This window comes from Haliotis rufescens, unplaced genomic scaffold, assembly GCF_023055435.1.
Source record: "Haliotis rufescens isolate VD_foot unplaced genomic scaffold, xgHalRufe1.0.p SCAF_11, whole genome shotgun sequence".
In the NCBI taxonomy this organism is placed as follows: Eukaryota; Metazoa; Mollusca; class Gastropoda; order Lepetellida; family Haliotidae; genus Haliotis; species Haliotis rufescens.
The window spans coordinates 5,988,019-6,011,787 of NW_025963791.1; the positions used below are offsets into that span (position 1 = coordinate 5,988,019).

The 23,769-nt window shown below is 41.5% G+C and overlaps 1 protein-coding gene across 3 annotated transcripts in view; it reads left to right on the forward strand.

The window, feature by feature from the left end:
• Positions 1-23,769, forward strand: part of LOC124134291 (guanylate cyclase 32E-like) — a 152,847-nt gene that overhangs the window by 115,828 nt on the left and 13,250 nt on the right. For all 3 annotated transcript variants that reach the window (XM_048392142.1, XM_048392141.1, XM_046499029.2), the window contains 8 exons: positions 1,588-1,739; positions 3,856-3,955; positions 5,524-5,593; positions 9,896-9,998; positions 14,781-15,077; positions 18,874-18,945; positions 19,709-19,871; positions 21,780-21,929. In XM_048392142.1, coding sequence (XP_048248099.1) covers positions 1,588-1,739; positions 3,856-3,955; positions 5,524-5,593; positions 9,896-9,998; positions 14,781-15,077; positions 18,874-18,945; positions 19,709-19,871; positions 21,780-21,929 — 1,107 coding nt within the window. The remainder of the gene's footprint in view (positions 1-1,587; positions 1,740-3,855; positions 3,956-5,523; positions 5,594-9,895; positions 9,999-14,780; positions 15,078-18,873; positions 18,946-19,708; positions 19,872-21,779; positions 21,930-23,769) is intronic.

Sequence of the window (23,769 nt, forward strand, 5' to 3'; positions counted from 1 at the left end):
ACGACACCAGTATCCGGGACAGAAAGGCTCCCCGTTTTCCTACGATAGTGGGGATTGCATGTTCACGATGGCTGCAGGTATATTATTAATAAGGTCGAACCATTGATGCATCGCAATTGTCCTTCATGTAGGTCAAATATCAATACATCAATGACAAGTTCAAATGTCACTAGTTCCGATTGCCGCAGTAACGGGGCACGGGGCACGGATAGCCAAGTCTTCTGAGGCGCCGCAATTCGCTGTGCAGAGTTGCGTCCCTTCGGTACGCCAAAACCTATGATCGGTTTGGGTTCAAAACCCTCACTTCAGTCTTTCATCCAACATCAATGTGACACTTCGTGATGTGACTAGAATACTGTTAAAAGCGGTGTTAAACAAAAGCGTGTCCCCAATCCAAGTGAACCCTTGCTCAGGCAGTGTCTTATAGTGTCAGTGTCCTGCAGTAAAGGAGTGACATATATGTCGCAGTCAAAAACCTTTCACCTTCTAGTGCGGGGGCACGGGTGGCCCAGTCGTCTAAGGCGCCGCGATTCGCTGTGCAGATCTGCGTCCCTTGGGCACGCCAGAAACCAATGATTGTGGGTTCGAATCCCGGTTCGCCCCGATTATGTTTCTAAGTTTGTCAGCACCATACCCGTGCTCGTGGGTTTCACCGAAGTGGTAAACGTCTGAGACCTGCATCACTTCGGGCTTTCCTCCCACATTAAACTGTCACGCCGTGATATAACTGGAATACTGTTAAAGGAGGCGTTAACCTCAACTCACTCACTCACTCACCTTCTAGTGCACGAAGGCAGCCTCCCAATAATTAAGGGTATGACACTCAATGAATATCCATGCCATCGGGCTTGCATGGCATCATCCAAGTCCCACATACTTGGTACAAGCGACCTCTTTTGTCCAAGAATTTATAACGGCCATGTACAAAGTGTTTCTCATCAGAAGCTGTACTTTGGGTCACATTGTATCGTTTTCCCGTTGTGTCATCTCAGTTGCCAGTTATTTACATGAACTCGTTAGCAACCATCACAGCAAAGATTTAGAAAGGATAGATAACTCTTCCGTAACAATCCGGAAATAACCAGCCCTAAATATGTATCAATTTATCATCCAAAACTGGCTCCAACAAGAGATATCGCTTTGGTGAGATCAAGCGATATCTACACTGTAGATGGAATACTGTTAAAAGCGGCGTTAAACCCAACTCACTCACTCACTCTACACTGTAGATATCGCTGCAATGAAATTGCATCCCAATGCTTTGCAGACCATTGTGACGTCATTGGTTACATGACGTCACAATCAAATGACATCACTAATGGCTCTGCTACTGAAGCTGTAAGCAGTACTTTTTACACTAAAGACACTGCTTATTACTGTCTACAAACTGAAAAAGTTGGAAGAATGATGTTGAATGATAAATATAATCTCACCCTCGTGTCTTTTGATATCAAATACATCAACACTCGTTGATAAAAGTGGAAAAAATCCTCGGCAAGCCTCGGTGTGTTCCCACTTTTATCCACTCGTGTTGATATATTTGATATCAAAAGACACTCTGGTGAGATTCTCTATATGTCCGCACAGGCATCTATGGGTTTGAGATGCACATCGATGAGAAAGGCGACAACGTCGGCAACTACAGTCTCATGAGCGTGGAAGTGGGCGACGACGGCCCGAAACCAAAGATGAAGAACGTTGGGATGTTCAAAACGAAAGAAAACAACTCGCATGAAGTGGTACGCCTTTACATTCAATGTACAGAGAAATGTCGTTATTCTGGAAACCCCAATTTCCGAGCGAGTACTGTTAAAATCGTCTAAACCTGCCTGGCAAAAGAAAGTATAAACTTAAAAACTGGATTTGTTTTTTTTAATTTATAATCGATATAAAAACACAAACTTAAGTCCAAAATAAAACTATGATGCCCGCATCAAATACGTCACCATCAATTTACCTTAACTTGTTTTTTTTATGTTTAGGCTCCATCAAACATGGGTGTATAATTTCTTTTGCCGACGATTTATGTATCCGGATAATTCCACAGAGACCGACACTGTCTGTATTCACGGATTCAGTGAAGGTTAAAGGTTACGGGAGACGTCAGATAACCACATTTCAATTTCAAAGATTGTCACAGTTACGGAACATGTCCAAATGACAGACAACTGGCACTTCATTTTTTAAAATATGACATATATCAGACAGAACTCTGCACTTGATGTTGCATGTCAATCAATCGCAAATGTTGAAAATCAAAATGTCCCTCAAATCTTCTTCAGAAGATTTAATTTTAACTTTCCCATACGGATGCATTTTGGCAATTCAATTTGACTAATATGTTTCTTGAGCTTGTCATAAATGTCCTCTCCATCAAGTTCTGAAATCGATGTAGATAATGGATAACTCATGTAGACATGGTTTCTGCATTTGTCACGGGTGGATGTCACTGTTTATCTGTTTTTAAGTCAATATGAATCTTTAGAATTAAATGGCTGCTACTTTATAATACAACTACATAATTTTGGATTCGGTATCTATCTTTTTAAATTTATTTCACGATTACAAGACCGTGACTAATGGTTCATGGCCACTTGCACTGAGCGATTGTAGCGCTACGGCGATTTTATACTACTCAAAAGATGTTAAGGACCACCTGCTTCTTTCTTCTAACTTTGTTTAGCGGCACGGATGGCCCAGTCGTCTAAGGCGCCGCGATTCGCTGTGCAGAGTTGCGTCCCTTGGGCACGCCAGAAACCTATGATTGTGGGTTCGAATCCAGGTTCGCCCCAATTATGTTTCTAGGTTTGTCAGCACCATACCCGTGCTCGTGGGTTTCACCGAAGTGGTAAACGTCTAAAACCTGCATCACTTCGGGCTGTTCTCCCACATTAAGCTGACGCGCCGCGATATGACTGAAATAATGTTAAAAGCGGCGTTAAACCCACCTCACTCACTCACTTACTCTTTCCTCTAACTAATGGTTATCTGCCACACTTCTCTGGAAGACTTTTAGCACCACCCGATTCTTTAATACTACAAGAGTTCTTCATGGCATGACAAATTAACTGTAGTACAGTAAACTACGGTTATAACGAACACCCTTATACCAAACTGATGGATATAACGAACTGTTTTGGGGTTCCGTCTATTTGCTGTATATCTTCGGCGTGACGAGCGAACGCTTTAACCACTAGGCTACCCGACCGACCACTGCCGGGTAGAAGAAAGTATATACGCATGTTTGATGGTGGCTTATGATGAAACAAACAAGAAATGTTTCGATGGTGAAACATTTGATACTGGTTTCATAGGTTGGAACTTTAAGTTTGCGGTGTTTCGACACTGGTTTCGGGGGCGGTCGGGTAGCCCAGTGGTTATAGCGTTCGCTCGTCACGCCGAAGACCCGGGTTCGATTCCCGACATGGGTACAATGTGTGAAGCCCATTTCTGGTGACCCCCGCCGTGATATTACTGGGATATTGCTAAAAGCGGCGTAAAACCATACTCACTCGGCACTGTTTTCGGGGGCGGTCGGGTAGCCCAGTGGTTATAGCGTTCGCCCGTCACGCCGAAGACCCGGGTTCGATTCCCGACATGGGTACAATGTGTGAAGCCCATTTCTGGTGACCCCCGCCGTGATATTACTGGAATATTGCTAAAAGCGGCGTAAAACCATACTCACTCACTCACTCACTGTTTTCGGCCTATTGACCTTTTGATAACGTTTGTAATTTTCAAGTGTATAGTTTCGTTTGCCTGGCATTTTAGATGAATTGACATAGTTTGCGACACGAAATGCGTTTGGTATTCGTTGGGTCATCCTTGTTTATATAGGGACTATGTATTTTTCAGATTTTCCTTCCATCTGAAAACAATATAGGATGGATCCTTGGCAAGCCGCCCCCTAGCGAGCCTGAATGTGGATTTCACGGGGACAAATGTGCTGGAAAAAGTAAGTCCTGTGATTCCATTTAGAATGGGTCCCAGTACCAGATTCTGTTAGGCACGGTAGCCATTTGTACTGACGTTTGTCTCATCGAAGACATTCTGGGTATCATAGCCTCTTAGTGACAAGGCTTATTGTCCAACGTATCTGCCCCGAGAGGTTGGTTCAAACTCCTGGCCGCGTCATACCAAATGACGTTAATGTTGGTACTTGTTGTTACCCTGCCTGACGTTCGGCATCCAGAGCATAAAACAAGACTAAGCCGTCTCCGAGAAATGCGTCCGAGTTGGGTATCTATGTTAAGCTGCGGCATTGTATCTCAGTGGGCAAGCACTATAAAAGCGCATTGATTATGATTATGAAAATGTTTTTGTCACCTTTATATATGGAACAAGCAACAACACGTGCATGCACGTCATTGTATAAGTGTAGTAATCTAACGCGAGGTTATTATTAAATCACGTTTCACTTCACCTAATTGTCCGATGCTGCGTCAGTCATGATATAAACCAGGGCCCCGTTGCACGAAGCGGTCGTAGCACTCCCAACACAGACTTACGGTAATCAAAGCACTAAGATCGCATTGGGAAACTGGGCCCTAATATTGTTTATTTATTAACGTTATAATATTCTTTTTCAGTTCTACCAACAATCTCATTAATATCAGATCTTAGTTCTCGCTACCGCTAAACAAAGATCTGAAGACATCCCATTAGGGGTCACGTCAGAACGACCTTTCATCCGACTAATCAGTGCGTCGCTTACCATATTATGAAAGTGACAGTCGGTATGTGATTTCTAATCATGCAATCTCGAAAACTTTAACATGGGGTATTCCGAACGATAGTTACGGGTTTAACGACTGAATCCTTACAATCTAGACCATCTATTAGTCATTTCAGAATGTTTTGTTCAGGTTTCAAATTTGTTATCGAGAATTTGTCAAAATATGCTTCGAAGCGTAGTCGCCAATTTGAAATTTGTGCCGTAAAGCACGAGAAAGCTGCCTTCTGATTGGTCATTTTATTGGTCGGTCAAAGTTCGCGCAAGGTCGGTCTAACGTGACCCGTAATGGGATGTCCTCAGATCTTTGTTTAGCGGTAGCAACAACTAAGATCTGATTTTAATGAGATTGTTCTGCCAATGTCCCTGCAATATGTAAAAGTCAATGGAGAATCACTTACCCGGAACGATCCGGCTGAGAATTGGTCTTCAACAACACATGCTTTCATGCAACTGACGGGATCGGGTGGTCAGGCTCGCTGGCCTGGTTGATGTAGATCGATGCTCACTGTGTCAATCACTGGATAGTTTGGTGGAGACTCGATTATTTACAGACCGCCGTCATATAGCTGGAATATTGCTGAGAGAGATGTTAAACAATAAACACACAAGGAAACTTACCCCTTTCTGTTGTGTCTACAATTCACAGGATGAACGTTGATGATAACGGCTATTCAATAATACGAAGGTATTTTTTGTGGTGTGTATTTAACCCCATAGCGTCGTTCCGGTGGTACGAGTGTATATGGTGTTTGAATTCTGAACGTGTTCTGTCTGCTTCATCTTTTTAGACTACGTCATCATCATTAGTTGCAGCATTACTGCGGGCATAGCGTTAATCTTCGTGGTGCTGATTGTAAGGTGAGAATATTTTTTCTATGCTTGTATGTTTTACGATGTTGTCGGCAAGATCACGTTGGTTGTAAACAATCGAGTCTTGGAGACATAAACCAGTGGTTGATATTATGAGCTAAGCCACACGCCATCGGGTTACGATGACAACCAAGCCACTGAACCTGACCACCAAATTCCATTTGACCCGTGAAGATTCCGGGGAAGAATAGGTCTTCAGCAACCCATGCTTGCCGTAAAAGGCGACTATGCTTGTCGTAAAAGGCGACTAACGGGATCGGGTGGTCAGGCTCGCTGACTTGGTTGATGCATGTCATCGATCCCAATTGCGTGGATCGATGCTCATGATGTCAATCACTGGATTGTCTGGTCCAGACTCGATTATTTACAGACCGCCGTCATATAGCTGGAATATTGCTGAGTGTGGCGTTAAACAACAAACCAACCAACCAACCAAATTCCATTTAGCAATAGAGTGATAGGGATCTCCTATTCTAACTCGGGTCGACAGAAGGGTTTGAGTGAGTTGGGTTTAAAGCCGCTTAGAACGGTATCTCAGTTTCACATCGTGTCAGCATAATGTGGGAGAAAAACCCGAAGTAATGCAAGTCTTTCAACTTTAGGTACAATAGACAGTAGCGAGTGTACAAATACAAGGGCGGATCAAGCATTTAAAAGGGAGGGGTCCTAAATATCAAAATCCTCTCTCAGATAATTTTACTGCATTTGGTTTATCGGACCCCGTGGACATTTACAGACCAGCTTCATATGGCTGGAATGTTGCTGAGAGCGGCGTTAAACAAGCTAGCTAACAAACGAACCATTTTAATGAGATCAAAGCATTGTGTGAGCATAGACATTTTGATATATAGCTGTAATATTGCTGACTACGTCATAAAACAGTTCACACTCACTTCACTTCAACGGGGCCAAAGTGTTGCGTGACCATGGTGATTTCAATATAGCTGGAATATTGCTGAATACGTCTTAAAACTCCATTCATTCACTCACTTCACTTCAACGGGGCCAAAGAATTGAGTGACCATGGTGATTTCAATATAGCTGGAATATTGCTGAATACGTCTTAAAACTCCATTCACTCACTCACTTCACATCAACGGTGCCAAAGAATTGAGTGACAGCGGTGATTTCAATATAGCTGGAATATTGCTGAATACGTCTTAAAACTCCATTCATTCACTCACTTCACTTCAACGGGGCAAAAGAATTGAGTGACAGCGGTGATTTCAATATAGCTGGAATATTGCTGAATACGTCTTAAAACTCCATTCATTCACTCACTTCACTTCAACGGGGCCAAAGAATTGAGTGACCATGGTGATTTCAATATAGCTGGAATATTGCTGAATACGTCTTAAAACTCCATTCATTCACTCACTTCACTTCAACGGGGCCAAAGAATTGAGTGACCATGGTTATTTCAATATAGCTGGAATATGGCACCATGGCACATTAGTTTGCTCCAGTAAGATGGCCAAATCAAGAAGAAAATAAATGTTTAAAAAATCTTGAAAATGACACATATCAACGTACTCATTTAGACGATGTGGTGACAGGATAAAAAAGCTGCTTTTTAATATCCGATATGAGAATTTTTACGGCTGTATGGTAGCCAGCAGTTTCTCAAACGTCCATTTATATGTAAATCCGTGGAGTGATTGTGTAGACGGCGTTTCGCCCACATCGTCGGCTCGGCAGTAACCGGATTGTGTCGAAGTACATTACCTGATAACAGCTCTCTGGAAATACACTGCATGTCACCTAGTCTGGATCCAGCGACAGGTCCGTCACCATCTGACCCCATGACAGAGTTGGGCCGTGGAATAGGCCTGTGTAATGCGTAGTTTAAGGATAGACGTTGTCAGTTTTATAACCTGGGAAGATGAAGGGTCTGAAAATTGGATGCATGTTTTGGTTGCTGTTGTCCAGATGTAGGCTATGACTGGTTATTGCTGACGTATGTAATTACGACGGTCAAATGTCTTCTTGAATTATAAACCACGTGCCACAGGCTTAACGCGGACATTATAACGCTGATGCTCTTGTATCCCATCATAAAACCTGGACTAAGACTCTACATAGCGCGTGGATCGCTTTTCAGCATTGTTATGATGGCACAGGAAGAGTTTCACCAATTCATTTGAGTGTGAGGACAGAGATGAAATGAGTTTTAACGTCGCGTTCAAAATTATTGCACTTATAAAGCGGCACTTATTCAAAGCGACGCGCATGCACGTGCATGTGTGAGCGATATGTGTAAATGTACGGTGGCCCATTAGGGACATGGAGTTTGTTTTTCAATATTTGATATTTCGCTTACTTTTATCGTAACCTTTTACAAATTAACACAATTTGTCATACAAATATGTGATAAATCATGTATAAAACAACCGAAAACATGGAAAATGTACTTTCAAGTAGCTATTGAATCGCTGAAATGTGAAGCGAAAATGTCAAAAATAAAATGAAAATGTCAAAAACAAAAACGAAAATGTCAAAAACAAAAGCGAAAATGTCAAAAACTAAAATGACAATACAGAAAACTATTTCCACCGCGGTGATAATATTCCCCCCGCGGTGTAAATAGGTTTCACCGCGGTGGAAATATTATCACTGCGGTGGGAATTCTATCACCGCGGTGGAAATATTTTTATCTATTTTCATTTTAGCTTTTGTTTTTGACATTTTCATTTTAGTTTTTGACCTTTTCGTTTTTATTTTTGACATTTACAGTTTACTTTTTGACATTGTCGCTTCACTTTTCAGCGATTCGATAACTTCTTTATACATGATTTATCACATATTTGTATGACAAATCGTGTTAATTTGCAAAAGGTTACGATAACAGTAACTGAAATATCAAAATATTGAAAAACATACTCCATGTCCCTTATGGGCCACCGTATGAATGGGTCAGGACGGATGCCGTTTCATACTGCCCGCCCACTGAGATACCATGTCACTGCCCAGACACTCGGACACTCGGACTCCGAGCCGACCCTCCCTCTTAATGCCGAGCGCCAGACAGAGTATCAACTAACAAGTACTCTCTTGTAACGTATTTTGGTATGACCCGTAATCCTATGCTTACAACATTCGTAAATAAGGCCGTATGGTGAAACCAGGCATAGAACAATTAGCATTGTTATAACGCTGAGTAGAACGTCACCCAACATGTACGCGCAAGGTGGACTATCTCGAAAGGAATGTTTTAAACACAGATCTATGGATAGAGAGAAGAAAACCAAGTGTTATGTGTAATAGAACCTACTTTTAGAGCCTAGGCCTGTACGACTGCCCTACACGCATGTACTTGGACGATTTAATTTTGCTTCATTTACGACAGTTGTAACTCAGACAACGCTATGTGAAACGAGGCCATGAACCTTTCACAACTAGAGGAAATATGGCTTCTATCGCCGACATTAATTTACGCGATATCGAACGAAATGTTCAATCAAATGAATAAAATGGATTACCAAATATTATGGTCACTGTGTAAAAAACTGGCCTAAGTGGCGTACTATAAATTTGTTTGTTTGTATATTTGTTGTTTAACGCCGCACACAGCAATATTCCAGCTATATGACGGCGGTCTGTAAATAATCGAGTCTGGACCAGACAATCCAGTGATTGACATCATGAGCATCGATCCACCCAATTGGAATACGACATGCATCAACCAAGTCAGCGAGCCTGACCACCCGATCCCGTTAGTCGCATCTTACAACAATCATAGGGGCGGTCGGGTAGCCTAGTGGTTAAAGCGTTCGTTCGTCACGCCGAAGACCCGGGTTCGAATCCCGACATGGGTACAATGCGTGAAGCCCATTTCTGGTGTCCCCCGCCGTGATATTGCTGGAATATTGCTAAAAGCGGCGTAAAACCATACTCACTCACTCACTCACTACAACAAGTATAGTCGCCGACAAGCATGGGTTGCTGAAGACCTATTCCAACTGGGATCTTCACGGGTCATATAACATGTTAGGACATGTGAGTCCGGTGTTTTGTACAACACACAACCACCTCAACACTGCTGTATTTTATGGTAAAAGGTGTGTGTTGTACTCACGACGACAGTATTTAATTAACACAGTAAAGGTAGTATGGATAAGATGACTGTAAAACGGGACCTAGAACCACTGCTCACTACTATACTTACAACAGCTGCAGCTTAGAACGCTTCCTTAAACGTGGTTCAAATTCAAATTTTAAATATTTTAAGACCAAAACATGTTGGTAGCTATTTTGTATGCCGTGATACGAGTCAGGTGATTTTTGTTTCAGACATTATCTGTACGAGCAGAAGCTAGACCGACTCCTGTGGAAGATTGACCGGACAGAAATCCAGTTCATTTCTGAACCAAGCATTGTTACCAACAGAAAACCGGTGAGTAACGCTATCTGTATAAGCTATCCCGTTGTCTTCCGCGACCGTGACAACCTTGTTTTAATCAATGAATGGACTGTTGCACACTTGAATATTAGTGTTGTGTTGCTTGAACAAGACCATACCGGGAACCACCAGGGTGAGATTTCATACTATGGACCACCCAGGAGAGATTTAATACCGGGGACCACCACGGAGATATTTCACATTGGGGACCACCATGAATAGATTTAATACCGGGGACCACCACGGAGATATTTCACATTGGGGACCACCGCGGAGAGATTTAATACCGGGGACCACCAAGGAGAGATTTAATACTGGGGACCACCACTGAAAGATTTCATATCACGGACCACAGGGAAAATGTTTAATTCCGCCTACCACAGGGAGAGATATAATACCGGCGACCACCATGGAGAGATTTCATATCAGGGACCACAGGGAGAGATATAATACCGGGGAACTCAACTGAAAGATTTCATATAGGGGACCACCCCGAAGATATTTCACACCGGCGACCACCATTGAGAGATTTCATATCGGGGACCAACAGGTAGACATTTCATACCGAGGAACTCCACTGAAAGATTTCATATAGGGGACCACCATGGAGAGATTTCATATCGGGGACCAACAGGTAGAGATTTAATACCGGGGAACTCCCCTGAAAGATTTCATATAAGGGACCACCACGAAGATATTTCACACCGGGGACCACCATAGAAAGATTTAATACTGGGGACCACCATGGTGATATTTCTTACCAGGGAACACCATGGAAAGATTTTTATACCAGGGAACGCCACAGTGATATTTCATACCAGATAACACCACAGAAAGATTTCATATCGGGGACCACCTTGAGGGAAGATTTCATAACGCGGACCACAGGGAGAGATTTCATACCACGGAACACATGGAGAGTTTTCATACCGTGGACCGCAGGGAGAGATTTCATGCCGCGGATCACAGGGAGATTTCATGCCGCGGACCACCAAGTTGAGATTTCATACCGCTGACCACAGGGAGAGATTTCATACTGCGGACCACCACGTTGAGATTTCATTCTGCTGACCACCACAGAGAGATTTCATACCGCGGACCACATGGAGAGATTTCATACTGCGGACCACCACGTTGAGATTTCATTCTGTTGACCACCACAGAGAGATTTCATACCGCGGACCACAGGGAGAGATTTCATACAGCTGACCACAGGGAGAGATTTCATACCGCGGAGATATCATACCACATAACCATTGACATACCCATATCGACGTCTGGTTCTGTAAATGGTACATAATAATATACCAATTTAGCATCAGACAAAATACAGACGTACAGACAAACGAAGAACCAAAATTCGGACCCACAATCATCGGATGCTGACATGACAAAGGGACGCAATTCTGTACAATGCGACGACTCAAAAGACAGTCTCTCATAAGAAACCACACAAAAAACCAGTGCATTGATGTCACGAACAACCTTCCGTACTTTTGACATTCTGCAATGGAAACACTATCAAGCATTACCTAGTGTCATTATATACAAGCACGAAATCACGTCTACCACTTTGGTGAAACCCACGACCACGCGTATGGTGCTGACAAACCTAGAAACGCAATCAGGGCGAACCATTATAAGTTTCTGGCTAGCCTGAGGGACAAGATAACCCCCCCCCCCACACACACACACACACACACACACACATACACACATCCACCCCCCACCCCCCATCCCAGATCAAATTCGACAAGAGTACGATACTTTAGCTGAAGAACAGTCCCGTTCCGTAGAGCGACTTCAGCGCTACGACGACCCATGTCATATATTAAAGAAGGAGAGATACGATGGCCCTGGCCTTGGGGTCGCTATGTGAAACGGGACCCAGGTAAGCAATTATAAACACGCCATGTTATTAACTTTCTGGAATAGCCCAGTCCGCGCTCCGACTTGATGAACAGCCAGATGTGCAACTCAATTAACACAACTTCAGGAAAGCAACATGTAATTAAACTGTATGTAGAGAAGTGGTATAGGGAATGGAGGTTCTGGCTCACTGCCACCAAGACCAGATTCATACCCCAACAATGCTACTGCAGAGGTAATGTTTTATGCAAATTATGCGATGCGATCCAATGAACGTCATGATTGTGTTAAAGAAAGATCAATATTAATTAATGATGGATAAAATTTACTATAGCCCGCGAGGATATTGGAAAGGTATCGGGCAATACAAAAACTAGCTGCAGTGGCTAAGGTATCTAAAGATGTTGCCAAGGATTGGTTAAAGAAACAAGCTATAAGGCAAATATACTTTGATAGAGAAAAGTTTGATATTTTTACAACTAATGAAGTTCATCAGACAGACCTCTTGTTTCTTCCTCATGATAAGGTAAGACGCAAAACACATAAATACGCTTTAACACACATTTATCGAAACAAAGGCGCCTAGGTCGAGACAATGGGGTGTCGATAATAGACCGTAGTCACCAGGACGATAACAGTAAATCGTCTCTAACGGTACCTGACATTTTCTTCTTTCAGTTATGGGACAATATCGTACTGAAAGCATACTTTTCAGAATGCCGTGACTGGCGATAAGCAGACTACATCTTGATATAACTGTTTGAAAACTTTTAAAAAAAACTAAAAATTAAAAATTAACATACCAGTCCCATTTCCTAACCGACGATATTGATATACTAAATAAAATCATCAAAAACTTCTTCATATTAGCCACAAGATATCTGTGCCAGAAACAAATGTGTTTGTCAGATTCTGACTATATCATAAGCATGTGTTTAGGAATCAATAGAAAAAAGTGATGATACCAGGTGTTCGCGAAAAGGTGAGCGTGTTCCACCCCACCGGTGGCACCCATCACAAACTCATACAAAGGCAAGCAAATTGCTTAACTGAAAAAAAGGGTTCACATAAAACAAAAAATAGCGTCGTTGAGTGTTTCCACCATTACACTTTTGAAAATCAGAACCAGTTGTTACGTTTGCTAACTTCAGAGTATGGGATGATAAGAAAAATATAAACATGACAACCAGATGTTAATAACAGGGCTACTTTGTTGCTCATGCAGCTAGAATTTTGGCACAAAAATTATATGTAGCTGAATACGCTCTGAATGGATGCCAAACCCCTATTACTCTGCGAAAGCGAAACGTGGCCTGCAAATATGGCGTTTTTCCTAAACGTCTTTTTCAGACTTGTTGCCAAATGACATCCTCCCTTATTATGTCCCTATTCTATTCTGATACATTCTCTGGACCCTTTCGCTACCATGGGGGCACGGGTGGCCCAGTCGTCGAAGGCGCCACAATTCGCTTTGCAGAGTTGCGTCTCTTTGGCACACCAGAAACCTATAATCGTGGGCCCTATTACGTTTTTAGGTTTCTCAGCACCATACCCGTTGACGTTGATTTCACCAAAGTGGTAAACGTCTTGACCTGTATTTGTTTTGGCTTTCCTGAGACACGCAGAGATATAAATGGAACACTGTTCAAAGCGGCATTAAACCCAACCCACTTACTCATTATTCGCTCCATGTCTTCGTTTTTCGTCCGATTCGAATGACGCAACGCTGAGCATCCAATCAAATTAGTCAGATGAGCGAAATAATTTATGTGCGGAGCTGTGATGTCGGTGACGTCACTTCCGAATCAAACAAAGCCGTGGTGCAGAAAGGGTCAGGGGAATTATCAAAATGATGGAGATATAATATTACAGGCATAAGACGCTGGATAAAGAAGATAGCAATATGCAAACATTTGAAAAAACGTATTTCGTGCATGTGCCTTCCGTGCATGCATATGTGCTTAAAAGCATGTCGTTCATGGCAACTACACCTGATTCGAGAGGATGTTTATACTTGGGCTAAATTTCCTCACATATTTGATAGAGGTCCAAGTATTTGACACCTGTACATGTAGTCCATGTGGGGCTCCATATTCGACACCTGCTACACTGATCGTTATATTCTAATAAGAGCAAGGGTTTAACAGAACACTACTGTTCACATACCCCCTGTTACCCTCTGTTCCAAGAATGTGAAAAGTACGAAACAGACCTTTTTGTGGAATCTGCATCGTATTTATCGTTTACTCGCTAACTCATAGCCTCCGTCGGTCATGGTGGGGCCTGCGTCTACTTTAACCTTTGATAGTCACGATATGGCTGAAATATTGCCGATGTGATTTAAAACTTAACACACTTACTCACTCACTAATTTGAAAGGTGGTAAGGAAGCCTAGTTGTTGGAGCGTTCGCTTGTCACGTCGATCACGTGGGTTCGACTGGTTAAAATGTGTAAAGCCAATTTATGGTTTTCTAATTATGTCTGGAATATTGCTTAACGCGGCGTAAAACTATATAAATATGTCCATTTAATGTGTTTATTATGTTATTAATGAATATTGACATTGAACTCATTCGGGATTGATTGGCCCAGCTGTTTAAGGCAGTGCAATTTACTGTGCAAGTTGCGTCCCTTCGGTGAGTTCGAATCCCAGGTTCACCCTGATTATGTTTCTAGGTATGTTAGATGCAACTCTTTATATATCCTCGTGGTTTAACCAAAAAGGTAAAACTACCAAGACCTGCATCATTTCGGGATTTCCTCCCACACCAAGCTGACACACGGTGATATGACTCAAATGCTGTTAAAAGCCGCGTTAACCAAAACTCACTCACCTAAACCTACTAACATACTAGCCTTGCGGCAAAGACACACATTACAAAGAGGTTTTCTATTCTTTGTTCTAGAGCAAGCACTACCACCGCTTGATCAGTCTCCTGACGTCTAAAGACTCTGAGATGGAGGACCTGTGTGAGCCACCCCCCCGGGCAGAGCACGAGCTGTCGGTGGGGATGTACCGGGGGACGCAAGTGGTCATCAAGCAGATGACGAAGAAGTCTCTGGAGGTGACGAGGGCGATGAAGAAGCAGTTGTTGCTGAGGAAGGAGCTGAACCAAGAGAACATCTGCCGATTTGTCGGCGTGTGTATCGAGACTCCCCAAATCCACATCTTGTCCCATTTCTGTCCCCGCCACAGTCTGCACGTGAGTTGAGACTCCCTAAATGTTCATCGTACCTCAGTAATTTACACGTGAGTTGAGACTCCCCAATTTTTCATCGTACCTCAGTAATTTACACGTGAGTTGAGACTCCCCAATTTTTCATCGTACCTTAGTAATTTACACGTGAGTTGAGACCCCCTATTCTTTTATCGTACCTCAGTAATTTACACGTGAGTTGAGACTCCCCAATTTTTCATCGTACCTTAGTAATTTACACGTGAGTTGAGACCCCCTATTGTTTCATCATACCTCAGTAATTTACACGTGAGTTGAGACTCCCCAATTTTTCATCGTACCTTAGTAATTTACACGTGAGTTGAGAGTCCCTAATGTTTCATCGTACCTCAGGAATTTACACGTGAGTTGAGACTCTCCCATTTTTCATCGTACCTCAGTAATTTACACATGAGTTGAGACTCCCTAATGTTTCATCGTACCTCACTAATCTACACGTGAGTTGAGACTCCCCAATGTTTAATCATACCTCAGTAATCTACACGTGAGTTGAAATTCCCCAATGTTTCATCGTACCTCAATAATCTCCACTCGAGTTGAGACTCCCCAATGTTTAATCATCTGCAGTCTTGGGATTGGCCTTGTCTTTTTTGTTATGCATACAGAAAGGAATCTTTAATACGGAAAGTTATGTTGTTTCTTGGATATGATAAGGAGACATTTAGTTTTCGTTACAGGAAAGCAATCGCGTCTTTTCGAGAACAGTGTCATCTCTGATTTTCAGTGACCCGTTCATATAATTTTTACCACTATTTTACCCTTCACGCCAATTGGAATCTGTTTAGGCAGATAATCGAGACTGATTATTCCTGGCGTTGATGTTTGATGTTTTCGTTTGAACAGGCTGGAAATGTTGATATCTGATTTGTAACACGCCATAATGCACATTTGGGAGGAGGGTGCATCAACTTGCCCATCGGTACAAAGACATTTAATGTGATTAACACACAACATCATAGACTTACTATGTTTTCATTGCGTAAGGCAACATACTGACTAATTGAATCGACTTGGAGCTGCTATGTCCATGTTCATGAGGATAACAGGACTAAGTGGAACTGAATGGGAATTTGTGACGGCCTCGACAGATGTCTGTGTATACTTTTGTCAGTTACACTTGGGACAGATCCAGGCCGGATGGTGTTCTTCCCTTCCCCCTTTTTAAAAAAAAATAACCCCCTAAAATACCTTTTTACTCTGATTTAAGAAATGAACATTTAAAACCAAAGCATTCGACTGAACTGGTGATCAATCGTTCTCCCTCTTAATACGCTTATAACATGTACAAAGTCACCCGTGAAGATCCGAGATAGAATAGGTCTTCAGCAACCCATGCTTGTCGGCGACTATGCTTGTTGTAAAAGGCTGCTAACGGTATCGGGTGGTGAGGCTCGCTGATTTGGTTGATGCACGTCATCGTATTCCAATTGCGTCGATCGATGCTCATGATGACAATGACTGGATTCTCTGGTCCAGACTGGATCATTTACAGACCGCCGTCATATAGTTGGAATGTTTGCTGAGTGCGGCGTTAAACAAAAAAACATGTACAAAGTAACAACAGTCCAACGAAACAGGGCATACCAAGGAAGTATTCGTCTGTAATATCATCACAGGCTTGGTATAGCGATGACGCAAAAAATTCAAATTGGTTAAAGATGTTCTCGAAACATGTCGTTATTAGGTTAATGGTGTCGCGTTAAGCTTACCATACTTTTCCCGACCCGCCCCCAGTGTCACGGCTCAGTGTGTCGGAGGACATGTCATCTTATTGTAAGGAGGGATCAGTTCACCGATGAATCTACCCCAAATAGCCGCTTTCTAGGCCATAATTAGCAGTATGAGAGTTGATAACTGAATCAAGTAATGATCCTTGTAACAACGAGTTCTTTAGCATCCCTTTCCCATTTGCTGATTATCTTCTCGTGATAACGCTGTAATTGATACAACCACTGCGATACTAAGCAGATTCGTATTACCCAAGAATGTTGCCAATCGTGTTAAGCCTGTTCCAGATTACCCCATTACCTGTAATAAATATTGTAAATTGTGTTCGGTAGTCTGAAAAACAGCAATTGTGTTCATTGCATCGTCTAACTGGTATGAGTACAGGGTTGCTCCTGCTATAAAAGGACAGGTTAGTGGTTGGACTAACATTCCAGTCCCAGAAAAAAGTTATCTTATTTGAAAGTATATACAGTCTCTACAAAATACAAAATATACAAATGGAGCCCAGAACAATGCTTAGATCTGCGACAATATAGACTTGCCAAATCATTCTAGATTTGAGTTGGATTTCTTTTTTTATTTATTTTCTCGGGTCGCGAATACAAACTAATTACTTGTTATGGTAAAAATATGATTCGAGTTTCTCTTGTTATCTTTTCTGTATTGAGACCATTTAATATTCTATGGGTTTTTTTGTAAGAGGCACACTATCTTTTTCAGTCAATGCTTCATGATTTACATTATTTCTCACAACATTTTATACTTCACAATTAAAGCATCCAGCAGAATTATTTTTTCCAGTATTAACGGGAAATATAAAACGTCAATGCCAGAGAATAACCAGTCTCGATTATCCGCCGAAACAGTTCCATTGGGCGTAAAAGGCAATATAGATGGTGACAAATTATTAAAAAATACCCCTCTATCAAATGTTAGTGATGTAAAAGTTGTATGATGAATACCGGGAAGTTGAAGAAAATAATGTTTCTGTACTTTTTTGAGTTTGTTGTTTAACGCCGCACTCAGCTTTATTCCAGCTATATGACGGCGGTCTGTAAATAATCCAGTCTGGACCAGACAATCCAATCAACATCGATCATCGCGAATGTGATACGATGACATGCATCATCCATGTCAGCGAGCCTGACGACCCGATCCCGTTATTCTCTTATTTGAGAATATTTGGTAACCCGTGCCATTATTCAGAACGAGCTATAATGAAACTGGACTCTTCTCTCAAGATTTCTTCATCGGTTTTCATACTCTAAACTGAATCGTGATTTTTTTGTCCAAAATCGCAATCATTTATATTTCTCATGTTGAGAGTCAATACGATTAAGCTAAGAACAATACCCTGAACCTCTTTGTTTTTTTCTTTAAATGTTTGCTTCATTCCAAAGAAAGTACACACCCATGTCTGATGGTGACCAAAATTAAAACAACCAAGAAATGTTTTTTCGATGGTGATGTATTTTATACGGGTATCATAATTGAGTTTTTTACCTTAACTTCGCAGTGTTTCGGAGAGTTTTTTCAGCGAAGCAACGTTTTAATAACCTTTGTATGTTTTTGGTCAAATCCAATTTTTAATTGAAATTTTCTTTTGCCTGGCAGTTTAGAATCCGATTCCATTATTCCTTAGTAAGATTACACATGGGCTTCATTATGGATGGTGTAAGATGGAGACCATACACCTGTGTTTGGGAGAGGATGCTCCTCATCGGATGTAGGTTGTGATTATGGTCTGCATCTTTCATCATCACGCCCCCCTGTGGCAGCCAACATTCCTCCCAAATGGTACCCCGCCTAATCCACGCTATAATTAACCAAACGAGTCGCTAGTAATTGTATTGCACTGTCACTCGAGCGGTTATTAACTGCAGGGAAATTCTTGGAACGTGCCCTCGTCGATCTTGTTTCAGCGTGTCGTGTAGGTATGTACTCAGAAGCTAATTTGACCCACAAGCTGTCGTTGGGTGTTCCAGGATGCAAGATTTATTCAATTTATATCCTAACTCGAAGTTTTGTATTTCAGGATATCATAAGGAACAAGGACCCTCCACTCGACGACATGTTTGTGTCCTCTCTACTCGCAGACCTCATCAGGGTGATTATCTTCGGTTATCGATGTTTCATGGTTGATTTAACAGCTGTGGTGTATAGTTTTATCCTATTAAACATCACCAGGTGGTTTGGGGGGATTAGGGACCCTCCACACGACGACATGTTTGCGTCCTCTCTACTCGCATACCTCATCGGGGTGATTATCTTCGGTTATCGATGTTTAATGATTGACTTAACAGTGCGGTGTATAGTTTTATCCTATTAAACATAACCAGGTGGTTTGGGGGGGGGGGGGGATCACTGATGTCAACATAACCGCTTCACCAGCTGACAGAAAAATCACTAGCAACCGTGACGTCATAGCCTAGGAACCGACCTTTTAATAATCTTTCTATGTATCGTTTGCTTTTGCTTTTGAAAGGAGGTGCCGAATATTATATTTTTCACGCACATTTTGTCTTGGCTGACCCGCATGTCCAGCGGACAATGTATTGTATTTTGGTGTAACATGAGAACATTTTTTTTTCAAAAACAATCCTAGCCACTGCCTAATATCAAATGGTCGGTCCCTTAAGGAAGGAAGTGAGTTACGCTAAAGTTAAAATACGGACAATCTTGACAATCACAGAGCTAAAATTAAAACGGAATTTTAACCAGGCAAAACCAAAACGTATCACTCGCACTAAAACAGTACTTCACTCGGCTAATAATAAATGACCCGTTGAGAATAATCACTTTTTAAAAGTGTTTATACCTTAGGGAATTTCGACGCCATATATGAGCAGAATTATTTTTCTTCCCCGCAGGGTATGACGTTTATACACGACAGCCGCATCGTCTCCCACGGCAACCTCAAGTCCAGCAACTGCCTCGTTGACAGCCGGTGGGTGCTGCAGATCACGGACTTCGGGCTGTACTCTCTGTTCAGTTCCAGCCAGTCCAGCAAACACGAGAACAAGTATTACACCAGTAAGTCATCCTGGCGGTCATGGCAGGGGTTGGCGTTGTAGCTTGATATCACTTGTGAGTTATCAACGCAGCTGTAGCAGCTGTTGGGGTAGTAGTAGTCGTGGTGGTGGTGGTAGTGGTGGTGGTGGTGGTGGTAGTAGTGGTGAGAGACGTGGAAACACTATCTGTAAGCTTAGTAACTGCAGTAGAGGGCGTGTTTACAGCTTGCAGTATGTGAACATGACGTAGGAGATGTGGTTACCGTAGCGCCAGCTGTGATGTAGTAGGAGTTGGAGATAAAAGCAGTAACTGTTGCTTCAGTAGTAATAGTAGTAGAAGTAGTGGTTGTGGTAGTTGTTGTCGTAGTAATAGTAGGTGTATACGTAGCAATGGTAGTAGTAGTTGTAGTAGTAGTAATAGTAGTAGTTGTCGTAGTAATAGTAGGTGTGTACGTAGCAATGGTAGTAGTAGCTGTAGTAGTAGTAATAGTAGTAGTTGTCGTAGTAATAGTAGGTGTATACGTAGCAATGGTAGTAGTAGTAGTTGTAGTAGTAGTAATAGTAGTAGTTGTAGTAGTAATAGTAGGTGTCTACGTAGCAATAGTAGTAGTAGTAGTAGTAGTTGTAGTAGTAGTAATAGTAGTTGTAGTAGTAGTAATAGTAGTTGTAGTAGTAATAGTAGGTGTATACGTAGCAATAGTAGTAGTAGTAGTAGTAGTTGTAGTTGTAGTAATAGTAGTTGTAGTAGTAATAGTAGGTGTATACGTAGCAATGGTAGTAGTAGTAGTTGTTGTTGTAGTGGTAGAAGTAGTAGTAGTAGTGATGATGGTGGTAGTATTAGTAGTTGTAGTAGTAGTAGTAGTAGTAGTAGTAGTAGTAGTAGTAGTAGTAGCGATGGTGGTGGTAGAAGTAGAAGTATTTCCTGTATTAGATGTAGGTGTACATATTGACTTTACTTCCTCATACAAAATTCTAAAGGCAAAGGTCTGTACGCACAGGGTATATTAAAAGTTGTTAAAACAGGAAGGAGAGCAATCATCCCTCCTTCACTTCAAAGATCACTTATCCCTTCTAAACAATGGTCCGTCATCAAAGGTGGGCTGTGAAAGTCACATTATTCTGCTGGTTCAAGGTCCTGCCCTGTCTTGCATCCTGCACATCTGCTGACACTGACCGTTGTACACTGAATCTGATGGACCATCTCTTAGACAACTGCACATACAGCCATCATTCCAGTAAAACTAATCAGTCTCATCCAGCATACAGCTGCCCGCGTAGTCTTCTTAATGAAGACCTCTACCATAAGAACTCATCAACTATTCTACCTCTTGGAATCAGAATCCAGCGGTTTATTTCTACTGCCAGTATTATAATGGAAAACATATTCCCGTCGTCAGTCTTTTTAAAAACCGATATAAAAAAACTATACATATCTGAAACAAATCAAGTTATATATTCACTGTATATACATATAATCAGTTACGAAGCACAAATGATACGTACAAATCTGTGTTAACAGATGGATATAAGGATGGTGACAGTTGCTGGCGTCACTGTCACTGGATCCAGAACTGTATCGAGATTACAGATAACAGTCCTATATTTACATCTATATTAGACCATATCAATAAACAGTATTTTTTGTTTTCAGATAATTGAAATTACTTCTTAAAAACTTCCAATTGTACTTGAAATTTTAAGATTACAAATGATCTTGCTACTGGTGCGACATTGTCATTGTAACCCAGCCATGGTGGAACCATTGGCGAAAGTAGCTGCTGCTGCAAAGGCAGCACTCATCAAATACTGATTATTCACTGTAAATGTCAGAAATATTTTTGGTGAAGGGATCGGTGAATATGCACCGTCATTTGTTAGATTTAAATATATAAAACAGGTACAAAACTGATGAAAGTTGTTGTTATTCCAGGGTTAAAGTGGAAGGCCCCTGAGTTGCTGCAGGACGGCGTTCACGAGCCCCGGGGTACCCAGAAGGGGGATGTATACGCCTTCGCCCTCATCCTGTATGACATCCATAGTCGGAAGGGCCCCTGGGGGGACACTGACTTGACAGCAAAAGGTAACTACTCCGGGACAAGCCAATAGCGACCCGTGCCCCGTGCCATGTTTGCGACTGGGTTCTGCCTAAGCGCAAACGGACATAGAATTCTCAACTCGCCGCGTAATGATTCACGTATATTTCCCTCATATATCATATATATTCCAGATGCAATTGAAAAGACATCATGACTTAACTGTATCTTGGGTATTTTTTTAAATGCATAAAATCAACATTTATTCCTGAGGGATTTTTTGACCGAAGTTCTTGAAGTCATGCGCGCATCTGATTGGTTCGTCGTTTTTTCGCACTTAACATTCGTGGACATGGGACGTCTTTATGTAGGGTACGGACAGGGGCGAGTGGTGACGAATGGTAACTTGGAGTAAACGTCAGATGATGACGTCCCGCGTCCCGCCGACGACCTGGGTTCGGATGCTCATGGGTTTATTATGTGAAACCCATACTTTGAGCCTTTGCTATAATTCTGCTTCAAAAGGCGTTTAACCGCATTCATTGACAATGTCACCAACAAGACAAGACCCCGTGAAGATCCGGGTTAGCTTGTCTTGTCGTAAACGGCGACTATACTTTACCTCAGAGGCGAGGATCAGGTGGTCAGGCCAGTTGACTTGGTTGATGCATGTCATTGTATCCCAACTGCGTAGATGGATGCTCATGATGTCAATCACTGGATTGTCTGACCCAGACTCGATTATTTATAGACTGCCGTCATATAGATGGAGTTTTGCTGAGTGTGGCGTTAAACAACAAACAAACACCTTAGACAAGACATTTTCAATTTTCTTGGCTATGGTTAAACAACAGTTCTGGAACAAAATATATTATACCAATCCTTTCAAGAGTGTTAGTTTGCTCTTTTAAACGTTAACTGAATATGTGGAAGTAAGCCCGTATGACACTAATTAATACTGTCAACTCGGATTTCAACTGAGGAGCAAATGAAACTAAAAACTGTTGATTTTATCGTATGTTTGATTTTCAAATGAAAATGTCTAAAGTGTTATATCCAAAAGTGTAAATATACTGGTGCTTAGTCACCAACCATATTATATTTCTACATGGTTTAATTTTTTATCATCTAATTTAATTTAGAAAATTCAAAGCGTTAAAAATATCGCATAAAACACAACTGCTGATGGGTAGGCATGTGGTTGCAATTTCATTTCTCTTGTATTCATTGAACTAATATATTTCTACACAAATTACCCATATGACTATTTCATAACACTAATTACCCTTGCGTCTGCGTCATTGAGCACACCCACTTTCGGCACAGCACCCCTTTAAGCACTGTGTCTCTTAAAGTACATCCCCCTCCCTTAAGACAGTCATCCTTCATGCTTCTTGCTAAGTAAGTGCTGGAGATTATTCTGATTTCATGAAAAAACGTTGTAAGCTACGAAAGCCTAATGGTGACACTTTGGCAGCATTATTTGATTTTTCCTTAATCGTAATTTCTCGTTATTTCAATTATTTTCTCGAACTTTCGAGTCCTTTCTCATTGCTTTTTTACGAGGTTCTTTTTCTCCTTACTTCTATTATTTTCTCGTAATTATATAATTTCGAATTTCTCTCTCGTTTTTTTCAAAGTTTATTTACAAACCTCGAAGTTATTTTTTCGTAATTTCGATTAGTTTATCATTATTTAAAAAACTCGAAATTACAAGAAAATAATTGAAATAACGAGAAAAATATCGAAAATTCGAAGTTTTGAGATAAACTTGAAATAACGAGTGAAAAATCGAAATTACGAGAAAATAATGGAAGTACCGAGAAAATAATTGAAATTACAAAAATATAATCGAAGTACCGAGAAAAAAATCGAAATTTCGAGAAA